Consider the following 20,542-nt stretch of genomic DNA (forward strand, 5'->3'; position numbering starts at 1 on the left):
AATAGCTGCACATTTTCAACTTTTAAGACCTTTATTTATATCAAAATAAAGACATCACTCTTTCATTGAACTGGTCACAACTGGGTACAACATTTGTTAAGTAGGCATTGTTTTGTGTTAAGGGGTCACAAGCCAAGAGCCTTGTTACTCTTCAGCCAAAAAGCCTTCGCTTCAGTTTTATGTTGTATTTTTGTTTTTAGATTTAAGGGCACATAAATGTCTGAATGTTTTTTTGTTTTTTAAGTTGAGTCAACCTGCACTGAAAACCTAAAACACATTATAATGGATTACATGACTCAATATTCATAATAATCTTGTCTTTTATTAACCTAGGGCTAGGGTTTATTCGATATCCAAATTATGATAACAGTTAATTTTATTGAGATATGAGTCCCAACAAAATTTGTATATTTCACTATTATAGTGATACCATGGAAGTTATAAGGAGATCATTGAAATTCACTTCTGAGTGCCACTGCCACATGTTTTATAAATATCAGTAGTGGAAGAAGTAAAAGTACCAATAAAAAAATGTAAAACTACTTCATATAAAAATAAAGTTTTACAAGAAAGAGTATACTCCTGCAGAAAAAAATGCCCCTGTGACAAATGTTATACATGATAATATAAGATTGTTAATACCAATGCATCAATACACAAGCAACACTAAGGTGGAGTGGTTGGGGGTGTGTTGTGCTTAAATACAGTACTTGAGTAAACATACTTAGTTGCTTTCTGCCACTGATGAGTATACATATTACACAGTTTTTTAAAAGTTTATGGCAGGTAATAGACAACTTGTGTATATCAACACTCCATCCAATTAATAAGTAACAACCTTGTAAAGCTTACAGGTGCTTTGTGTTTTAACAGCCTTGTTGTTGGTACATGTAGGTATATATTAAATGTATTGTTTGACATAGATAATCATCTCAGTAAACTTGTAAATGTTGATTTATAAATAGAAAAGTTGGCCAAAATAACAAATAAATTGATTTAGTAAAACACAGAGTCAGAATTCAAAACAATGCAGTTTTCTTAAAGAATGTAAATTGAGGGTAAAATTGATCACATGACTTTGTTTTCATATTATAGGCTATATCTCTCAGACTGCTACAGGTTTTTAGTGGGCCTGTTCTGATCACTGATTGGCTGGTTCAGTTTCACCCTTCACGCGATAATTCTCCGTCACACTGCTGATGTAGGTAGCTAATCATTCAATCAGCCTCATTAGCCTCCAGACCAGGAGCAATTCGCTTCGTTACCCTGCGTTGCTTAATTGATTATTAGTACAAGTTTCTTGGTTTTGACCGTCGCAATGGACGAAGACTGCGATGAAGCTGAGGATTTTGGTAAGGACATATAGGCTGACATTTAATGTTTTTTTTTTTCCATTGGCTTGCTTTGGCAATTTTCACCTGTCCACCAGAGACATACTTTAGGCTACTCGACCGCTGTGTCATTTTGTAAACTTTGAAAGACTTTTAAAACTTTCTGGGTGTATTTAAAGCTCCTAATCTTTCCTGTGAGGTTCAGCTCCCCGTGCTGCTCAGCTCCACAGAGACAATTTAGTAATTTAAAACTCGGCTATTAACATTCACGACCCGGTGTTTGTTGACGGGGACAGGTTAGCTAGTTTAGCTGCAACTCGCAGCTCAGAGTTAATTAACGGTCAGGTGAGGTGGCACGAGGCGCTGCACAGCTGGGACACTAATTAAGTCACTGCAGGCAGCAGGTCCTTGTGAGGATGACGTTTATCAGTTTTTATTCAACCTGCAGGTCACCGCATAAATCACGAAATATGAAAGAAATAACTCCTCCAACACGAAGTTGTTTTTTACACTACAGGCAGTTTTTTTCCCCAGATATAAAGTCAAATAAAATAAAATATTTTAAACTGTCAAACAGTTGCAAACATGGCCGTAGATAGGATTTAGACAGGTGATGTGTCCATGTCCCCTCTAACACATGCCCCAAGAAGTCTCTAAAATGTTTTAATTACATAGATTGGTCACATTGTAATTATTCAGCTGAAGGTTTAATTGTATTTTTTGTAAATTACATTTTTAGTTACATTCAGATCCAACAGGGTTTAACTATTTTGATAGTTCGTAAATAGTTATAAAGAAAAATGCTAAAAATTCCCTTGCTCCTGCTTCTTAAAGGGGCTGAGTACAGTGTGTACTCACAGATGTAGTGCTTACATTTCAACAGGGTAGTGTTGTCTCAAATTGTGCACAACCATTGCACTGCATGCACTGACCCCGAAATGACTCTTCTTCCTCTTCTTTTTAATGGTTAATTGTAACCGGGCGGAGCCCTCCGCCTCCTATTGTTGCCTGCTAAAATATATACCGGCTTGTTTTCTCACTATCCGACTACAGTAGCCTTTAGTGCTACTTTATTGAAAAAAAACATGTATAAATTAAATGTGTAGTTCGGTGTTTGCCGTTTCAATCGCAACAGCTGCAGCTTCCTCACCCGCCATTTTCACAAGTTTGAGAATACGTTACTGGGCCTGTAGGATCCGCTCCGTAGCAAAGATGGCGACAGTTGAGGGCGAGAGTAGTGTCCATCGTTCCACACTCATTGTTTTGAATGCAGCATCTGGGTACTTGTAGTGCACTGCATTTGGCCATACTCAGTCAGTGTGGACACACTATGTACTCAAAATAGCAATGTAAGTACAGTGCGCAATTTGAGATACAGCAATAGACATAGCATCAGTGACGTCACCCATTGGTTTCTGGATGGCCGTATTGAAGACAGGAGTTTGCATTTTGGCTGTCGTCATTTTGCTATTTTGGAGCCAGAAGTGACCATATTTGGACAGAGCTGGGGAGGATGATGCGGCTAAGCCAGTGTCGTGTACGCTAAAAGCAAAGAGGGAAAGTCGCAGATTTTCACGCAAGTCATCCAGCGGAGTTTTGCCGGCGGGTAAGCGCTTACCTCCGGGCACTGGCGCCGTTCATCTTCATGTACGGCAGTTCACAGAGCTGGTTGAAAATCGGCAGACTTTCCCTTAAGTTACCATCTAACACTAGCTCTTCACTTTACGCTCAGAGCTAGTTAGTATTAGCATGCTGCTGGTGGTCTTGCCGTGGAATTAACTGTACTAATAAAACATATAAACGCCGCGGTCACACGAAAGCTTTCTGAACGTCATTAAACAGAATCTGGTTGTTCACCCTCTCCGCGGCAGTCTGCTCCACTCCACACAGCTGACCGGAGCTAACTGATAATCGTTGCTAACCGAGCCTTCAGTTCCTGTTCTCCATGCCTGTATCCATTGACTGTATTTATGGACTTGAGCCCGAATAAAAACTTGAGATTTTATTGAGTTGGCTGTACAAGTTTGAAACTAAACTCAGAGTTGTTTGAATGACAGAGATGTGTTAAGATGAGATCTTTCTGTATGGATCATAGTATAATATTAAGGTTGAGTTGTTAACACATCATTTGGGCTCCGGGTAATCGGGTATTTAATCTGCTGAACCATAACATTTGACAAACCAACCAGATTTAATTGACAAAGCACATCATGGCTACACTTCATCTGTATCTGTATCATCTTTTAAATTTGTTTAATATGTAAATAGTTATTTCTTTCCAAATTATTGGTTAATGTTATGTAGTCATTGTTTTCAATAAATAGTTCATAAACCTTTGTTTGACTAGTTTTTATTGAAACTTATTAGCAAAATGTTTACTGAGGTGATAAGTCAATCGTTGTTCCGCACCCTTCCCACCCGCTGACGACTAGTCTCACATTGCCAGACCTATCTCCAAAGCACTGTGGAGTAAGGTCCGGCCCCTCTACACATACATTCTAGGATATGAGAAAAAAACGCTCTGGATTCTTTGCATTTCTTTAAACCAATAACAATTGCCTTGGGCGGCGCTACTGCTATTGCTCTGCAAAGTCTTGGGATGTTTCGGTGGAACATTTGCACCTCTCAAAAGAAAACACCACGTACAATATAAGTTAACTGTTCACACAATACAGTAACGTGAGCTATTTAAATTAGCTGGATACATGGTTAAACGCAATTTGCTCTTACCAGTTTATCGCTGTGTGTACTTCGTCTACAGCAGTCCCCACCAATTGGTCCCAAAATGCTCCAGTTAGATAGTAAATGCCATAGATATATTCTTTGTAAATCTTTACAATCATTCCCTGAAAGAATCAAGCAGGCCTGCCTTGTTGCACAATCCAAATTTTCTTCATAACTTGCCATTTTCAGCATGTAGCTTGCTAGCTCGAAGTTTGTTGTTTGTCAAAGCGAACAGATTTCAAGAACGGCAACACACAGAGAGCAGAAGCAAAGGGACATCAGTGGCGGCAATTATCCTGGAAATGTACTATAGTTGATCCAGACTAGCTGACGGCTAACCCTTGGTCGGTGAATGTAAACATTTACAACACGTTTTCTGGAGTGTCAGCTGAGTGCAGAGTGTCACCTCTATCGAACTCCGCCCTCCTGATTTATCTCCTTTCTTGTGTTCCATTCTCACAACTGAATGTGACTTTTGTTTTTACTCTATTAACGGGTGCAACTTGAAATATAGCAAAGCACAATACAGTAACAAGAATAAATTTGTTACTTCCACCCCTGCACTTAACTCACAGCCTCTCAGCTTAATATTTACTGTATATTTCAAATTATAAACACTGGGGGAACTCAATGTCCTTCACATAAAGATTAAGAAGGAAACAAAAAAGATACAAAAAACTGTAAATAAATGTTTTAAGGCTGCTTTTAAGTAACTATTTAGAGTCCTTAGGGAATCTATTTCAGCAGCTGCGAGCATTAAAACTAAAGGCAGCCTCACCGAATAAATTTAATTGAGTTTTGGTACGTACCTTTCATATCTCTTAAGTATATCTAACTGATGGTGGAGCAAGGCCAAGGCAGATTAATACCTTTCACACCAATGGCTCAATCAGGGTTATACCCAGGTTGACTGTGTGTTTGAATTGGGTAACCCTCCTCAAACTACTCGGCTTCGCAACCCAGGTGGGTTTGATAAGGGTAGACTAGGGTCGATTTCAATGTGAATTGCGCACGGCCTGGGTCGCTAACAACTGGGGTGGGACAAATTATGTGATTGGTTGGAAATGACAGTGGGGCAATCGTCACAGGTCGCCGCCTATATTCGCCGCACACTTTGACAAAATAACAACATAAATTTGTCTCACTGTGATTTACGCTGCGTTTTCACCATAGACTGTATATAACTAGGTTTTTACAGGCAGCTTCAACAACAGCAGACAGGAGCGGTTCAATTCATTTCCGAACAGTCCGCTGGCAGTGGATGCCCGGATGTTCACTAGTCTGCCGGCAGAGCAGTAGCTGAGTTTAACAGGCAAAACTGCTTGTAGAAAACCAGCGTTAGAACGTAAACATATGAAAATAAGTTTAGTTTAATTCTCTCTGCACTGCTGCACTTACTCCCTAATTGGCACAAGACGTCTTCAGCCTGCAGTCCAGTGCAGCTGCTGGGTAGCGCGAATCTCTCTCTTGTTTTTATCTTGTCTTTTTTTTTTTTAAATGAGTTGTGAAGCCAACAGCAAAGTCCAACTTTACTTTTAATGAAATCAAACAAAGAGAAATGTTCTCCCCTTGTCTTAAAATAGTCAAAAATCGATACTAGAGTAACCTACTTTCTTGTCCAGCTGCTGCAATAAATATATAGAGGAGAAATCGTCTGCACAAAATCATCTAAGAAGTGTTTGATGGTTATTTTACTGTGCTTTAGAACGTAATCACTGCGAAACAATCATAAAGTAGCCTAAGCTTTATTTATCTCTACAATGTACAATGACAGATTCAAGTAGCTACAGAACAGTTCTGCTGGAGTATGTGATGTTAGCTGTACTCTGAATATGAGGTGAAAGCCCCGCCCATTTCTAGCACTTAAGGTAATTGTTATGCATTGCTCCTGGGTTGAGCCAGGTGAGCTCTGCATTGTAATATACCCATGTAGACTGGCTTGGTTTGAATTTCCAAAAGGAGGGTTGAACCCTGATCAGACAACCCTAGCCCAACACTGGTAGGTGGTGTTAAAGTCAGTTCTAACACCAAAAGCTAATTTGATGATTTAAGGACAGATGTAATGTTTTTTTTCTCTTAGTCCATGTTAGAAATCTGGCTGCAGCATTCTGGTACATGTTACAAAGTTATGTAGAAGTTTCTGGTTTAATTAATAGTAGGTGTTCTAAAGACAAAGTACAGATAACTTGCTGATCCATGTTATATAAATGAAAGTGGTCCAGGGTTTACAGAACCTAGACAAAAGTAAAAAGAAAAAACAACTCTCACTTCACACTTGCAGACTGTCCAAGCCTTCTGTGTGAGGAACTGGCAGGAGAGGAGACAGACCGAGAAGACATGGAAGGGGAGGAGGAGAAAGAAAAGAATGTTGTGTCAGAAAAGGAACTGATAACGACAGAGGGAGAAGAAGAGGAGCAGGTAAAGCCAGAGATAAGGCTGGAAGCGGAAGAGGCACAGGGGGGGCAGATGGAAGACAAGATTGATAACAACAAGCAAACAATCGCTGATAAGCAACAGGACAGAGAAACACAAAGTCTAGAAGAGAAAGATGAAAAGAAAAAGAGTAGGAAGAAGCGAGGTAAGAAGCAAAGTGAGCGAGTGAGAAACAAGAGAGGTTTAAAAGCTGTAAGTGAGTTGCGGTTTGAGGAGAAAAAGGAGAGTCAGATACAGGAGGTGTCAGCAATGAGCTCAGAGGAGAGCTCAGCTCTGTCGGAGCCTCCCATTGGCCTCATGAACAGCTGCGACCTGTCTGATCCTGTCTACCTGGGTTGTGGGGGTACAGGGCTGTATTGCCCTTCAGCTCCTCTTCCCCTGCTGTACTCCTCACAACCTCCAGTCCCGATCCAACCTGCACCTCCTCAGCCTCACGGGACAAAAAGGCTTCACAGTCCCCCCCAGCAGGGCCCACAGCCTCTCGAGGTAAGAATAGACTGTCACTGTTTATCAATCCCTGGATGAGCTCCGAACATATAGTGACCAACATTGTACCTGAACCATATTTCCAGAACTTTTTAACTCCTTAATGCACCTTTATTTCCACTTAAAAAAAGTACTCCACTGATTTAGCATTGCACTCCTATATCATTGTCAGACTCATGGTGGACAGTTTAAAAAAAGTAATCAAAATTGATGCAGCACAACCAGAAATATAGTCTTTTTCATTCCATGCATTCTTCTTCCTTGTCAGGACCTGGTGCATACATTACCTATAATGCCACTTGACTGTTGACAGTTTGGTCAGTGATTCAAGTGTTTATGCTAGTTATGGCTATTGTAGCCTTGAGCCGCTAGCCTCAAGCAGAGATGAGTAGCTGCTACAGAGATCTGGTAAACTCACTTCTGTCTGACTCCACAACCCCAGATTTGTTTAATTTTCAAACTTGTAGTCCTCAGACCCAACCGATGCATTTTATCAGATTTTGCGCAGCTTTCTCTGGATCTAACGATGTGCTTTGTGCAACTTCTTTAAATGTATTTACATATGTAGCACTTCCCAAGACCAATAAACACTTGGAGTTACCCTTTAATTGACTTTACGACTGGAAAAAAATCTGTGTGGCATTATATGTAATATACTCTTAGTGAACACTTTTTTTAGATACGCCTCTACAGTCAACTGCAATTCAATACAACACCTGTCATAAAGTCTACCTTTAGGAAGTTTATGTTCAGTTTTTGGGGACATTGTTGGACATGTATACATTTCCAGGATTGTCCAAAAAACAATATGTTTATTATTGAGGTCCTAGTAAAAGGTTGTGTTATACTGGACTACATTATATTGAGGGATTTCAAATCAATCAATCAATCAACATTTATTTATATAGCACGTTACAGCAACCAGCAGGTATCCAAAGTGCTTTACAAAAAGTAAACAGTAAAACATAACATACAGTAAAATTAGAAGGAATAAAACATAGAGCAAATGTTTTGTTATCCTTATTTACATACATGAGGGTTGCAGAAATTAGAAACTCTGAATGAAATTCAGTACAGTACAACACCACAACTACGTATGCCCTTAGTGCTTAAACATTTAATTGAATTAACACCTCTATGACAGTGTGACATTATAGGCATCATAAAAGTAGACTTTATGTCAACAGTTGTGTTGGATAGCATCAGATTGTATCACATTGTGGCAGCTCTTTATTTAGGCTATATGATGGTTACATACTATTAAAATATTCTTACTAAAATAACCATGTCTTTTATGGCTGCACTATTCAATCCAATGGAAATATTATGCATGTCTGCTGATTCATTTTAGACATATTTCCCCCAAATTCCGACTGACAGATTTGAGATCTTTGGTAACTTTGGGATGTTTGTAAGACTTGAAAACAAACTTCTATGGGTTTGAATAATGTTTGGCAGAGCATGAGGTTTAACTTCTTCAGCCCAACAGACATGTTTGTATGTGAAGATCTCCAGGTTTCTAATAATAACTCATCTGTCATGTACAATTACAGTGCAGTATGTATGAAATGATGCACACCTACAACCTTCTGCAATATTAATGATGCAGCTGTGAATATAGCATCCTGAATTTGAATATTTGGCTCAGTGTATGGTGTAGTGTGATATCAGAAGGGGAAAGAGCTTCATTAAAACATTGGAATAACCACAATTGGAGAATGTCAAACTGTGTCAAATCATTTCATCTTACTGTGAAAACATGTAAGGGGAAATGAGGAAAATGTATTCTATTTCATCATTATTTGCCAGTCTACACCATGAAGTAATCTGTATTTTGTATTCTGCTCACCTCCCAGAATCATAGATAATCATATATACATTTCCACTGATTTCAAGCTTCACTCTTTACAAAATAAAAGTAACCAGGAAGAAGTCCCAGCTTTGTGAGGATTTACTGCATTTTTTTATGATAAATCTTTGTTTTAGACGGTCAAACAAATGAAGCAATGTGAAGACAATACATAGGACACTGGGAAATTGCTATGGGCATTTTTCTATATTCTCACATTTAATAAACCAAACAATTAAGAAAATAATTGTAGATCAGTTGAATATTACATTTTTAATGCTCAAGTGGTATCTGAGACTCAACATTCTCCGGCGGTAACTCGATTCACATGGACAGTACATGCAAATAACTTTAGTCTTGTCGAAAGAAATATCTGAAAGGGCTTTAAACTGAACTTGCCATTGAAAACAATCGGTGCTGCCTACACCGTGTTATCCTCCTGCTACAGTTTGCACCTAACAGGCTTAAACAGGGCAAGTTTTAAACTTGTCTTTAGCCTCTTAACATGTTCAAAATGTCATTAAAAGTGCCTACCCATGTGCAGTGATTCCTTCCGAGTGAACACAGTGAATCTGACTGCAGTAGATGTGAAAGAAATGCATAAAAGTTCTGCTAATTCAGCTCTGTTTAGTTCCGGTTGTTGATACTGCAAGGAGTGCTTCAGGACCGTCTACAAACTACAACACCGAAAAGAGATGCAAATATAGTAGTTTGTAGACGGTCCCTAAGCAACTGCTGTCTCAACACACTGGGTGCTAATGCTAGCAGGAGGATAACACAGTGTAAGCAGCACCGATTGTTTTCGTTTTTCTTGCTACTGACAGCACTCCAAATTTACAAACAGAGCTACATGTTGAAATCGAGTCAGAATTCTCCTTTTAAGCTTGATTTATACTTCTGCGTAGAATCTACCCCGTTACATACGTAGGTACGTGGAGACACGAACCTACAGCATAGGGTCCGGCGTAGGTTGGTGGCGTGCGCCTCTCGAAAAATTATGGATTTCTCCTCCATAAACAACATGAAATCAAGGCGAGGGTTAACTTTTCCTGCTACATATTTCCCACCTTGGTCAGAAAGCACAGGGGAGACACTTTGTTTCTCTCACTATGACTCTAGAGTCGCTACTTGCTCCGAAGCTAATCACCATCTCACTTCTCCCTCGCTCTTCCTACCCACAAACACACACATGCCGGCTTGACGCACACACCAAAGCACAAGTGTAAACTTCAGGCCACTTATGTAGGCTACAGAGAAAGCTCTGCGTGGAGCCTCCGCAGAACCATAAATCAGGCTTTAGCCTAACATTAGCCATCCTCTCTTCATCCCACTCTGTTTACGGTCTCAACCCGGCTTGTGTGCACTTCCGGTCGGCGGAGCTGTGTTGAAAGACCTTGGCAGTGTTGTATTCGGTCTCCTCACAAAATTGACCGCATTTTAACTCAGTGTGGTCTCAGACAAAAAGGACGGGACACCAACACCACAACTGCGGGATATCACTTAATTGCCTGTGCATTCACTGTTTTAGTTGCATTTGCTACATATGCTGCGGTACCGCTCCCTCACCTGGGTGAGAGAGGTAGAAATGTGACAGCAGAGAGCGGAGACTGCTTCTATGAAAAAAATAATACATATAGGCTGCTAAATATATAACTATTTACCTCGTAAAAACAATTAGTCCTTGTGTGAGTGTCATGAGCTCCTCTCTCTCTCTGGCTAGCTCATCACTCAATACCGTATTTCCCACACTGGGTATTAAATAGATACTCCCCTTTCCATGGAAGTTTAATCACATTAGATGATTGCTATTTCAGTGTTAACAAAGAAAGACAGAAAGAAGGGAGGGAGAGCCTATATGACAATAATACAGTACATTGACAATAATAATACTTTGTTTACATTTCCTTTCCTTTAAAACATTTTTTTTTATTTATTTAACTATATTGACTCTATGGCTGTAACGATGCATCGTTAATCGGTTAAAATCGATTTAAATGTGATGTGTAAAGATTACAACCGGTTAAGATAAAAAATGAATCGCAATGCAATTCTCAAACAGTATGGGGTGTGACACTAGTTAACATTCAGTAGGTAACGTTAGCCTACCGTTAGCTAGTAATATTAGCTGACTTAAACACGGTTAAAATGCTGACAGCTAAACGATGTAAAGTGTGTCTGAAGACACAGAGGATACTAGCTGATCTTTGAGACACAGTGGACACTGCCACTGTCGAATAAACAGTTGCGTTTTTGTCCGGCTCCATAAGCTTGTGTTGCTTTCCAGGTTATTGTAAAATGCCCTTCTGCCATCTTGTGTTTCTTCTTTTTGTCGTTTAAAGGCAGTGACACACCAACCCAATAATCCGCTGTCAGACAGTCTGGCGTGGTCAGTGACTCGAGTCTATTCGGTGTGTTCCGTGCTGTCGTCTGTCCGAGGAGCTGTCGGCCTTCATTTTGGCCGACCTGACATGTTGTGTCGGAGGGCGGGCAGTCGGACTCCATGACCAATCTGATTGGTAGAGTGCTAACCCGGAAATGACGAGCAGGATGAGCGTGACTAAGCCTCTCAAAATCTGACGAAAATCTTTTAAGTTGACCTTTGTCGATCTGAAATGAAGACAGATTCAGCAACTGCATGGGCTATTTCTTGCTTAAAATGTTTTCAGAAACACGTTTCGGTGAACTATCTTTGTAAAGTATGAGATCGTATTCTGAACCAGCCGCCATTGTGCCCGGTTGAAAAATCCGGGACCAGCCAGACCCACGTGACGCGTTGGTCCAATCAGCTGCCGGTTTTCATTTTTTGGGCGACAATACAGATTAGCGCCGCCTGCTGTTATGGAGACGTATTACACGCTCAAGTCGGCGTCGCTTCGGTGTGTTCTGAGGCACTTTTTGGACCTCGAGGAGCCGACTGCCTTTTCTGCCAACAGTCGCCCGTCGGGTTAGTGTGTCGGGCTTAACACCAAACGACTTGTGAAAAAAGTTTATAAGTTTTTATTACATTTTAAATCTTTAAATTTAACCATATGGCCTTAGCAATAAACAAGTCGTTTTTTACAAGGGAATTTCCCCAGTGTGGGATTAATAAAGTATATTTTATCTTAATCTTATTTTTTTAATTTTTTTGTTATATATAATAAATACTATTTTAGTGTCACTTTTGTTAAGAGGACACGTCTGCTGTTTTGCACAGTTTATAAACCCAGCACAAAAAGTAAGGAAATTTGTGTTTGGTAGATTATTTCTCTGTGGTAACAATGCTTTTTGGCAATAAATCTTATACCGTTGGAAAGCCTGTTTAGTTCCCTTTCAAATGGTGCCCCATTTGTAAGGAACATGCATTTGTGGGATGAGCAGCAGCGCTGAGTATGTGGGTTGCGCCCATGAAAAATTTGCCAAATCTTCTCTGCCAATGCCAAACAGCTTATTCTGGATTGGATGATTGAAGTTTGAAAAAACAAGACATATTGGCAATTTAACAATTTATTCATTTCACAAACAGGAGCCTCAGTAGCGTGTGGAAGAACCATACACAGCCACAACAGCCTGGCACCTCCTCCTCATGCTGGTCACCAGCAAGTCAGCCAACGTGGTTGTGTTGGTCACTCTGGCACGAACAGCACGCCCAAGCTGATCCCACAAGTGTTCAATGGGGTTGAGGTCAGGACTGCTGGCAGGTCATTCCATCCTCTCCACTCCCACATTCTGGAGGTAGTCTCTGATAAACCCCGCCCTGTGGGGGTGAGCGTTGTCATCTTGGAGGATAGAGTTCGGTCCCAGACTGTGGAGATATGGGATTGCCACGGGTTGCAGAATCTCATCTCTAAATCAGGCACCAGATTGGCAGCACCTTGGGGTACCAGAAGCTCAAAACAAGTGTCAATAGCAACAGCAAAATAACCTGTTTGGCAATGGCAGAGAAGATTAGGCAAATTTTTCATGGGCGCAACCCACATACTCAGTGCTGCTGCTCATCCCACAAATTCATGTTCCTTACAAATGGGGCACCATTTGAAAGGGAACTAAACAGGCTTTCCAACGGTATAAGATTTATTGCCAAAAAGCGTTGTTACCATGGAGATATAATCTACCAAACACAAATGTCCTTACTTTTTGTGCTAAGTTTATAAATGAAGGAATATTTTTCAGTCATTTCATTCTGTTAAAAGTATCGTGACAAAATCGTATTGTGTACTTAAAATCGTGCATCGAATCGTAAGTTGAGTGTATTGTTGCATCCCTATTTGACTCATTTATATATTTATATTTACAAACCGAGAATGAAGATTTCCTGTCTCAGCGTTGACTCCCTTTTTCCTTTCATTTTCTCGACACCATCCTCCGTCATTTTTCCTGAAATCCATTTTATGGTCTCATTCTGAATGGTTTCATTTATATATTTATATATACATTTATTTATTTCAGGATATATTTCATACACATTTATTCATTTATTTAATATTGAATAAAATGGCATTTCATATCTAAGCTCTTTCAGTCTAATAAATACATGAATAAGCAACTCTGTTAAATACCACAATCATATAAACACAAGCAAAATAGTCGTCACTAAAGTACCTTTCAGTCTTTTAGCCCATATTGGTTACCAGAAATGTGATTATTGACGCTTGACAATGAGAACATCATATTTAAAGGAAATACATGGTAGATCAGACAATATTTAACTGATTGAATTTGACTGAGATTAGGTAATGTTTGTCTGGTTCATGGCAGATGGAGATAACGCAGGTCTACTCCACTCGACGCTCCATCCGGTACAGCACCAGGGGTCGAGGCCGGACTCTGAGCTTCCCTCTGCTGCCGGGATTAGAGACTGTGGACAGCTGCCTGCTTCAGCCTGCACCGAAAAAGAAAACACGAACACTCTACAGTACTGGTAACTGAGCTATCAGTTTGTCCAGGTGTGTTCAGATTTGATTATGCAAATAGTTGACCGTGTGTGTGTGTGTGTGTGTGTGTGTGTGTGTGTGTGTGTGTGTGTGTGTGTGTGTGTGTGTGTGTGTGTGTGTGTGTGTGTGTGTGTGTGTGTGTGTGTGTGTGTGTGTGTGTGTGTGTGTGTGTGTGTGCGCAGATCAGTTAGAGCATTTAGAGGCCTTGTTCCAGGAAGACCACTATCCTGATGCAGAGAAGAGGAAAGTCATCGCTGCTTCAGTTGGTGTCACACCTCAAAGAATTATGGTTAGAAATTTCCCTGACTCCTTGACATTGCTTATTTGGTGATGTACTTCCCAGAAGAAAGAATAATTAGCAAACAGAGAATGAAGCCTTCCTGTCTCGGCGTTGACTCCCTTTTTTCACCAACCCTTTCATCCTTTTTCATTTCATTTTCTCAACACCATCCTCCGTCATTTTTCCTGATATCCATTTTATGGTCTCACTCTGCATGGGTCACATTCTGTGAACCAGGTCTGGTTTCAGAACCGCAGGGCTAAGTGGAGAAAAATGGAGCGCTCTATCACGGCAAAGACTAGACCTGGATGTAGCAGGAGCAGCAGCCCCCCACATCACCAAATCACTCCCACCCTGGCACCCAACAGGTATTAAGGTTTAATCCATCTGTGTTTTGTAGTTTTGTTACGCCTCACATGGTGCAAATTGCTTGTATTTAAGCGTAATTTGATGTATGTATGTTTTTTCTCTTTTTCAGTTTTTCTAGTCACTTTGCCACCAAGCTGCCCCAGCTCACCCCTGCAGCACCTTCTTTCACCACCCTGTCCAACCAAACTCCGCCCTCCTACAGCAACCTGCTGGCCAGCCTCAATAGCCCAAGTGTTGAAATCCACATGCATTTACACAATTATTTAAAATGTTTTGCTCCTTATTAGGTCATTGTGCGCCATAATTAATACTAAAAATAAGTTTGGTTTTGGAGGAACTATCCTATTTCCCTGACCTAACTCGATTTAGGGTTTGCTAAATGGTGAAATGTCAAGTAGCAGACAAATGGTACCTTCTCCACAGCTAAAGGTTTAATAATCTTTGCTCAGTATATAAACATTACAATACATGTAATACATGTTACAATAAAATCCTAAAGATTGTGTGTTAGGCATGTTGAGATGAAGGGCCTTGTTTGGTTGTAACCACCGAAGTCCCGTAAATGTTCATCATCTCTGTTTTTGCATAATTAAATTTGATCTCAGTTTATTATCAGTACTGTAATTCGTGGCTTTATAACTCCATAACTCAGTTTGTAGTCGGACCAACCATCAGTCTTTGCAGTATTTTCTTCAAGAGAAGCTATACCTTGATGCTGTAAGAATCCATGAATTGACTTGAGCTATATTTAAACTTAGTGCTCAGTGGACCTTCACCCTACATGTTGATAGTAAAATTCCCCAGAAAGCAAAGTACAGTGTCGCTTTAATTTTTTTTGCTAAAATCTGTTTGTGTCACCTCCAAGGTCAATCCAGAGTGAAAGATGTGGGCCAGCACCAGCTTTCATCTCAGGGGGGATACCACCCCCGCCCCATGTACAGCCCTCCCCCCCTGCGGCGAGCTAGTCTTCCCCTTTTCACAATGACATACAACCATGCCAACCCCACTCCACCTCTCCTTAACACCCTGGCTCACACCTCACCTCTGTTCCTGGATGCTTTGGAGGGTGGCTCCACCATGGCCCATCGTGACACCCAGTCTCTGCAGACTGACACCAGGTCAGCTCGGTTCACAACAGACTGTGACATGAATACTAGAAGATGATTTGAACAGGGTACCAACGAGTACTAGAGATGACAGGGGGACAGAGGCTGCAGACAGGAGCTGGGATCCTGTGAAATACTGATATAATGATGCCTCAGACAGCGCCTGTAATAGTGGGAGTCGGTTTCGGCTGGCACTCTGAAATATTTGAGAAATCATGCTGGGAGACATCTCAGTTAAAAATTGCTTTGTACAAAATTATTTTTGTTAGTTTTAGCTGCAATTATGTATCACAGCACTAAAGAAATCCCCCAATGCAAGACAGTACAAAACAATGAATATCAATAAATGTTCCAGTCCTGCTGTTAAGAGATTTAAAGAGTCAGTTAACCCAAATAACAAAAGAACATATTTTCATTGGAACTACTATCAACAAAAATAATAGTTCATTTATTCTTCTTGATTTGTTGACCGTATGTGCATACACATCCACTGTATTGGAGAGGCGCAGTCTCAGGCAAATTTTAATTTGTCCAATACTGTGTTTTATGATCAAATACCTGCAAAACTAGTGACCTCTCTATCCATCTCAAGACAATGCACTAAATTAAGACGGTCAACATGGTGAACAATACCTGTCATTGTGTGAGTATGCTGACGTTAGCATTTACCTTAAAGCAGCGCTTTGCATAAATACAGCTTCACAGAGTTGCTAGCATGTCTGACTCTAGACCCTTATGCTGCTTTCACACATACAGATACAAAGTGGCAGGAACTGTCTGGCCTCTAATGAAGCTGTAGTGTGTGTGTTGCGCTGAGCACACAGTTTACATACTCTGCTCCAACTGAACAGTTGTTTTGACATAGCTGCCATATACTACAGATTACGAAGTTGTTTATTTCTTGTTGTACAGTTTGTTTCCTGAATACAGAATAGTTTGTTGCAGTCTTCTTAATGCAGTACGTGTTGCAGGTCCCATAGAGGGAAGGGTACCAAAACCTGGTGCTAATATGGCACCGGTGCCTAAATGAACAGTATCTACCGGACCGAATAGCAATGCGGATTTCAGTGCTACTTAAATGCCTGCGCTTCTCTCTTGATGTTCTGAAACAGACGTTCGAGGCAACAGAAGCATCGCTGCATGTGATGCTAGTTAACATTACACTTGGCAGCATGGTAACGTTAGTTTCTGTAGCTAGCAGCTGGATTAAACACGGTTAAAATGCTGACAGCTAAATGGTGTAAAGTGTGACTGTATTTTACTGTAGAGGATTCCAACACCGGGAAGTACAACCGCAGCAGCTGCCGTTGTAGTAAAAACAACACAGACAGTGCGTTTACTTAAAACTGGTGAGCCTTGTGGTGCATTCAAAGTTGAAATCATTTAATTTTGACCATATGGCCTTAGCAATATACAAGCCGTTCTTTAATGTCGGCGACTGTCGTTTTGTGCTTTTCCTTTTGTTTTTTTTTCATCTTTTGTTTTTAAAAAGTATTGGTTAAGGCACCGATTAAGCACCGTTTTAGAAGTATCGTTTTGGCACCGGTATCGGAAAAACACAAACGATACCCAACCCTAATCCCATTCACAATTAATAGCAGTTTTTCGCATAGAAACACTATGTATTTATAGGTGTGTGTGTGGTTTTGACTAAATTTATCTTTTTGTCCTTAGTTCTCTATTTGACTTTGGGGAGAAGCTTGACTACATGACCTCAGGCCAGCAGAACAACTCTCTCTCCTACCAGTTCCAGACCTCCTACCCCACCAGCCAGCCCCAGCACCAACCTCAAGCATCTCTGCCCCGCGTGGCTTACCTCACCCCCTCCCCTTACCTCACACCCAACCCTCCAGATTCCAACCCCACCTCCTACCTTACCTTTGGCCCCGGGGGAAACTCCACTGGGATGGTGACCTACTCCACTGGAGGCCACCCTTACTTCCAGTCCCAGAGCGCAGGACAAATCCTGCTGCAGTCGGCCGGTCATAATGGTGAGTCACTGGAATGAGATTTGATTTGATTTTTTTCTACTTTTTTAAGAACCAGATATTTTCTGATCTAGTTGTAGATCATGTACACTGATGAGTCAAGTGGAAGAGTTTCATACATATCCACTTCTTGGAAGTGCCCAGACTCCTAGTCAGAAGGAGTCCTAGTCCTAATATTATCTATTCATAAAATGAAAAAGACTTTTACTTCTGGACTCCTGAATGCCCAAAATAACCTCTGCTACTCTGTTGCAGTCAGTTCTTGATCAAGGACCACACCATTAACTGTTTTTTTATTTTGGCATTTTTGACTTTAATTGATAATGACATTAGAGCTAGACAGTAAACATTGGGAGAGAGAGGGAAGACATGCAACAAATGGTATGCGTCTTGGTCATAATCCCTCGGACATCACAACACACTAGTATAAGTGTTTTTTGAATATGAAATGTATGAGTAAAGATGGGCAGATGATAATGTTGGAGTAGGATGATTTCTGAGGGATGGGAAAGGCTTTTGGGTAAGAGCCACCATGGGCTCAGCGGACACCTAGGGACCAATGAGAGATGACTATGGGAGAGAAAGGGGAGTCTTGGTGGGGCACAGAAAAGGGCAAGTAAGCATTTATAAACATATGACAGGATAAGGAGTGTTTGAGGTGTGGTCCTGAACTTGAGAGCTAAATTAAATCCAATAAAGCTCAATTGTCACATCTCTGTTCCGTATGTTTCCTTGCAGGTGGGATCACAGCGTACCAGTCGTACCCGTGGGGTAGTATGTACAGTCAACCAGCCATCCACCAGCGTACTCAGTGCCCTCCAAATTACCCCGGCAGCTTGGGAGGTGCTCGAGATCACCAGCCACCCTCCTCCACCACCCTGCCTCCCCCTTCATTCTTTACCCGGGGGGACCACGGGCCCTCACATGCAAGCTCCCAGCGCTCATCACACAACCGTACACACACCACCACCACCAGCAGCAGCAGCAGCAGCAGCAGCAGCAGCAGTACCACCGTCCTCCCTCCTGTGTCCACCCTGCGGCCTTCTCTCAGAGCGGAGATAACTCCAACCAAGGCTGCATCCCTGCTGCCTTCTCAGGTCAGCCCTGCCTCTCCAGATAGCTCTCCAGTGCCCCCTTGTGTCAAGACTGAGTATGACAGCCCTCAAGAGATTCACAGCCACTTTCATTGCGACTTTTCCCCCATTCACTTTTGACTCATGTTTGTTTGTGTGAGAGAGTGTGTTTGAAGTATCCTTGTTAACATATCCTGTATAAATGTGAGTAATTCAGTATTTTCAATTTGTATTACTATTAGGATGTTCTCAGTAGAAATATTAATGTGAGGAGGCTTGTTTGGGCTGCTTTTTGCTTGGCTGCAATAAATGCCCATTGTTCTATCAATCCTTTTTTTCTGTAATCTCAAGATTTTCATTAAATACATGTCAGTTAAGTCACTAGCTATCGCTGAAAAAGGTAACACAATGGTGATTGAGCCTATGGCCCACTGATGAAAGTATGACAATATTTATATATTTGCAGTATTATGAACTGGGTGCCTGGTGTGAGAAAATGTTGTTTGTATACATACAAATAATGGAACTATGCACACAATTCTGAAAACGTGAAGCACATGTATCAACAAGACTCCAGACTGCTAAACCCTCAAGCCCAATTCCATTGTTTTCACTCAAATACAAATTCTAAAGCAACCATGACTGAAATGTTAAGGATTGCCACTTTAGCTACGCTTTAAATCAGCCAACATATTATTGCTGCGAGGACTGTTTTTATTGAGGCAATGTTGCTGCAGAATGGATGGTGAAGTGTCTCCACATCCCCATCAGTATATGCATGCATGTTCACAAATTGTGAACGTTTTGATTCAGTGTTGATTCCCAACACACAAATCAGCCTTGATACAAAGTTAGAAAAAGACTGAGAAAGAAAGACGTAGGAAAGAGAGTGCACATGAGTTGAGTAGCAAACGTAAAAAAAAATGTACTTAACAGAAACTGGCAACACTTTATTTAAGTCTCCCTAATTAGCATTTATGAACAGTATATAAACATAACAAATGGTTTATAAGACACTATAATGCAGTTATAACCTTATGTTAATGTATTTGTCAATAACTACAACTCCTCTATAAGAGGCTGGTGTATAAGCACATTGACAATGACAATGTAGTAAAACACAGTTGTTGTAATAATATAGAATTTATCTTCAATATCTTCATAGGAGAAGTTATATTTGCTGGCAATTACTGTACATTAATAAGCATGTACAAAAAATGTCTTTACAGCCACCTACTGCTACATTATCGTGTGTTATAAACAATTTATGAAATGTTTATATACGGCTTATTAATGCTCACTAGGGGGCTTAAAGTAAAGTGTTACCCAGAATCATTTTTGTCTGTATTCCAATGTGATTAATTAATACATAAAAATAAAATACAAATAGACCTCTCAGGAACACTTAGGTTGTGGCCTACTAAAAAAAGGTGGTGGTGATGGACCAGTTACCTTGTGTGCTTATGATCAGTATGCTTTTGTTGTTGGGCATGATGGTGAGTGATGAGGAGTTCAGGATCATTAAAGCACAAATGGATACTTTACTAAACCCAAGGTAAAATAATGTATAGACTATAATCACCTCCAAGGTTGTATAATTATTATTGAGCTTTGTTTGCTTAACCATATATGGTTTCCTCGTGGCCTGGTAGCAAATGTTCCAGAGCCCGGTAACAGTCCACAGCCCTGGGGTTGTGAACCTCCGTTTCTAATGCGATATTTTGCTTATATGGCTTGAGATCTGTCTTTAGGTCTAAAGAGGGCACTGTTTCTTCATTTGAGACAACCGCATGCTGGGAAGTTTTTAACAGCATGTTAGTTTCTCAGACATCCTTCCATCTGGGAATGTGTGTGACAGTCGTTAATCCGATGGAGGAGAAACAGGACAGAGTTGTTTCTAGGGTAGAGGTATCCCAGACAATCACTGATACAGCCCAAATCCTTAATCTGTGTTGCCATCTGCTGTGTTCCAACACTAACGGCACTTTCC

At 40.7% G+C, this 20,542-nt stretch overlaps 1 protein-coding gene across 1 annotated transcript; it reads left to right on the forward strand.

The window, feature by feature from the left end:
- The first annotated feature begins 1,104 nt into the window (after positions 1-1,104).
- On the forward strand, positions 1,105-18,880 carry LOC116067026 (mucin-5AC). The gene is made up of 9 exons (XM_031323304.2): positions 1,105-1,352; positions 6,337-6,974; positions 13,561-13,723; positions 13,919-14,025; positions 14,254-14,384; positions 14,495-14,616; positions 15,251-15,503; positions 17,166-17,482; positions 18,218-18,880. Exons 1-9 carry the CDS (start codon positions 1,319-1,321, stop codon positions 18,691-18,693), a joined length of 2,241 nt encoding a protein of 746 aa, XP_031179164.1. The 5' UTR covers positions 1,105-1,318; the 3' UTR covers positions 18,694-18,880.
- Positions 18,881-20,542: the final 1,662 nt, after the last annotated feature.

Source organism: Sander lucioperca, chromosome 16 (assembly GCF_008315115.2).
Source record: "Sander lucioperca isolate FBNREF2018 chromosome 16, SLUC_FBN_1.2, whole genome shotgun sequence".
NCBI lineage: Eukaryota > Metazoa > Chordata > Actinopteri > Perciformes > Percidae > Sander > Sander lucioperca.

Excerpts from the sequence above, each read along its gene's own strand:
- LOC116067026 (XM_031323304.2), top strand. The coding sequence starts at position 1,319 with ATGGACGAAGACTGCGATGAAGCTGAGGATTTTG. Across the intron at positions 1,353-6,336 it reads CGATGAAGCTGAGGATTTTG|ACTGTCCAAGCCTTCTGTGT; the intron begins GTAAGGACATAT and ends TCACACTTGCAG. Across the intron at positions 14,026-14,253 it reads TCACACCTCAAAGAATTATG|GTCTGGTTTCAGAACCGCAG; the intron begins GTTAGAAATTTC and ends TCTGTGAACCAG.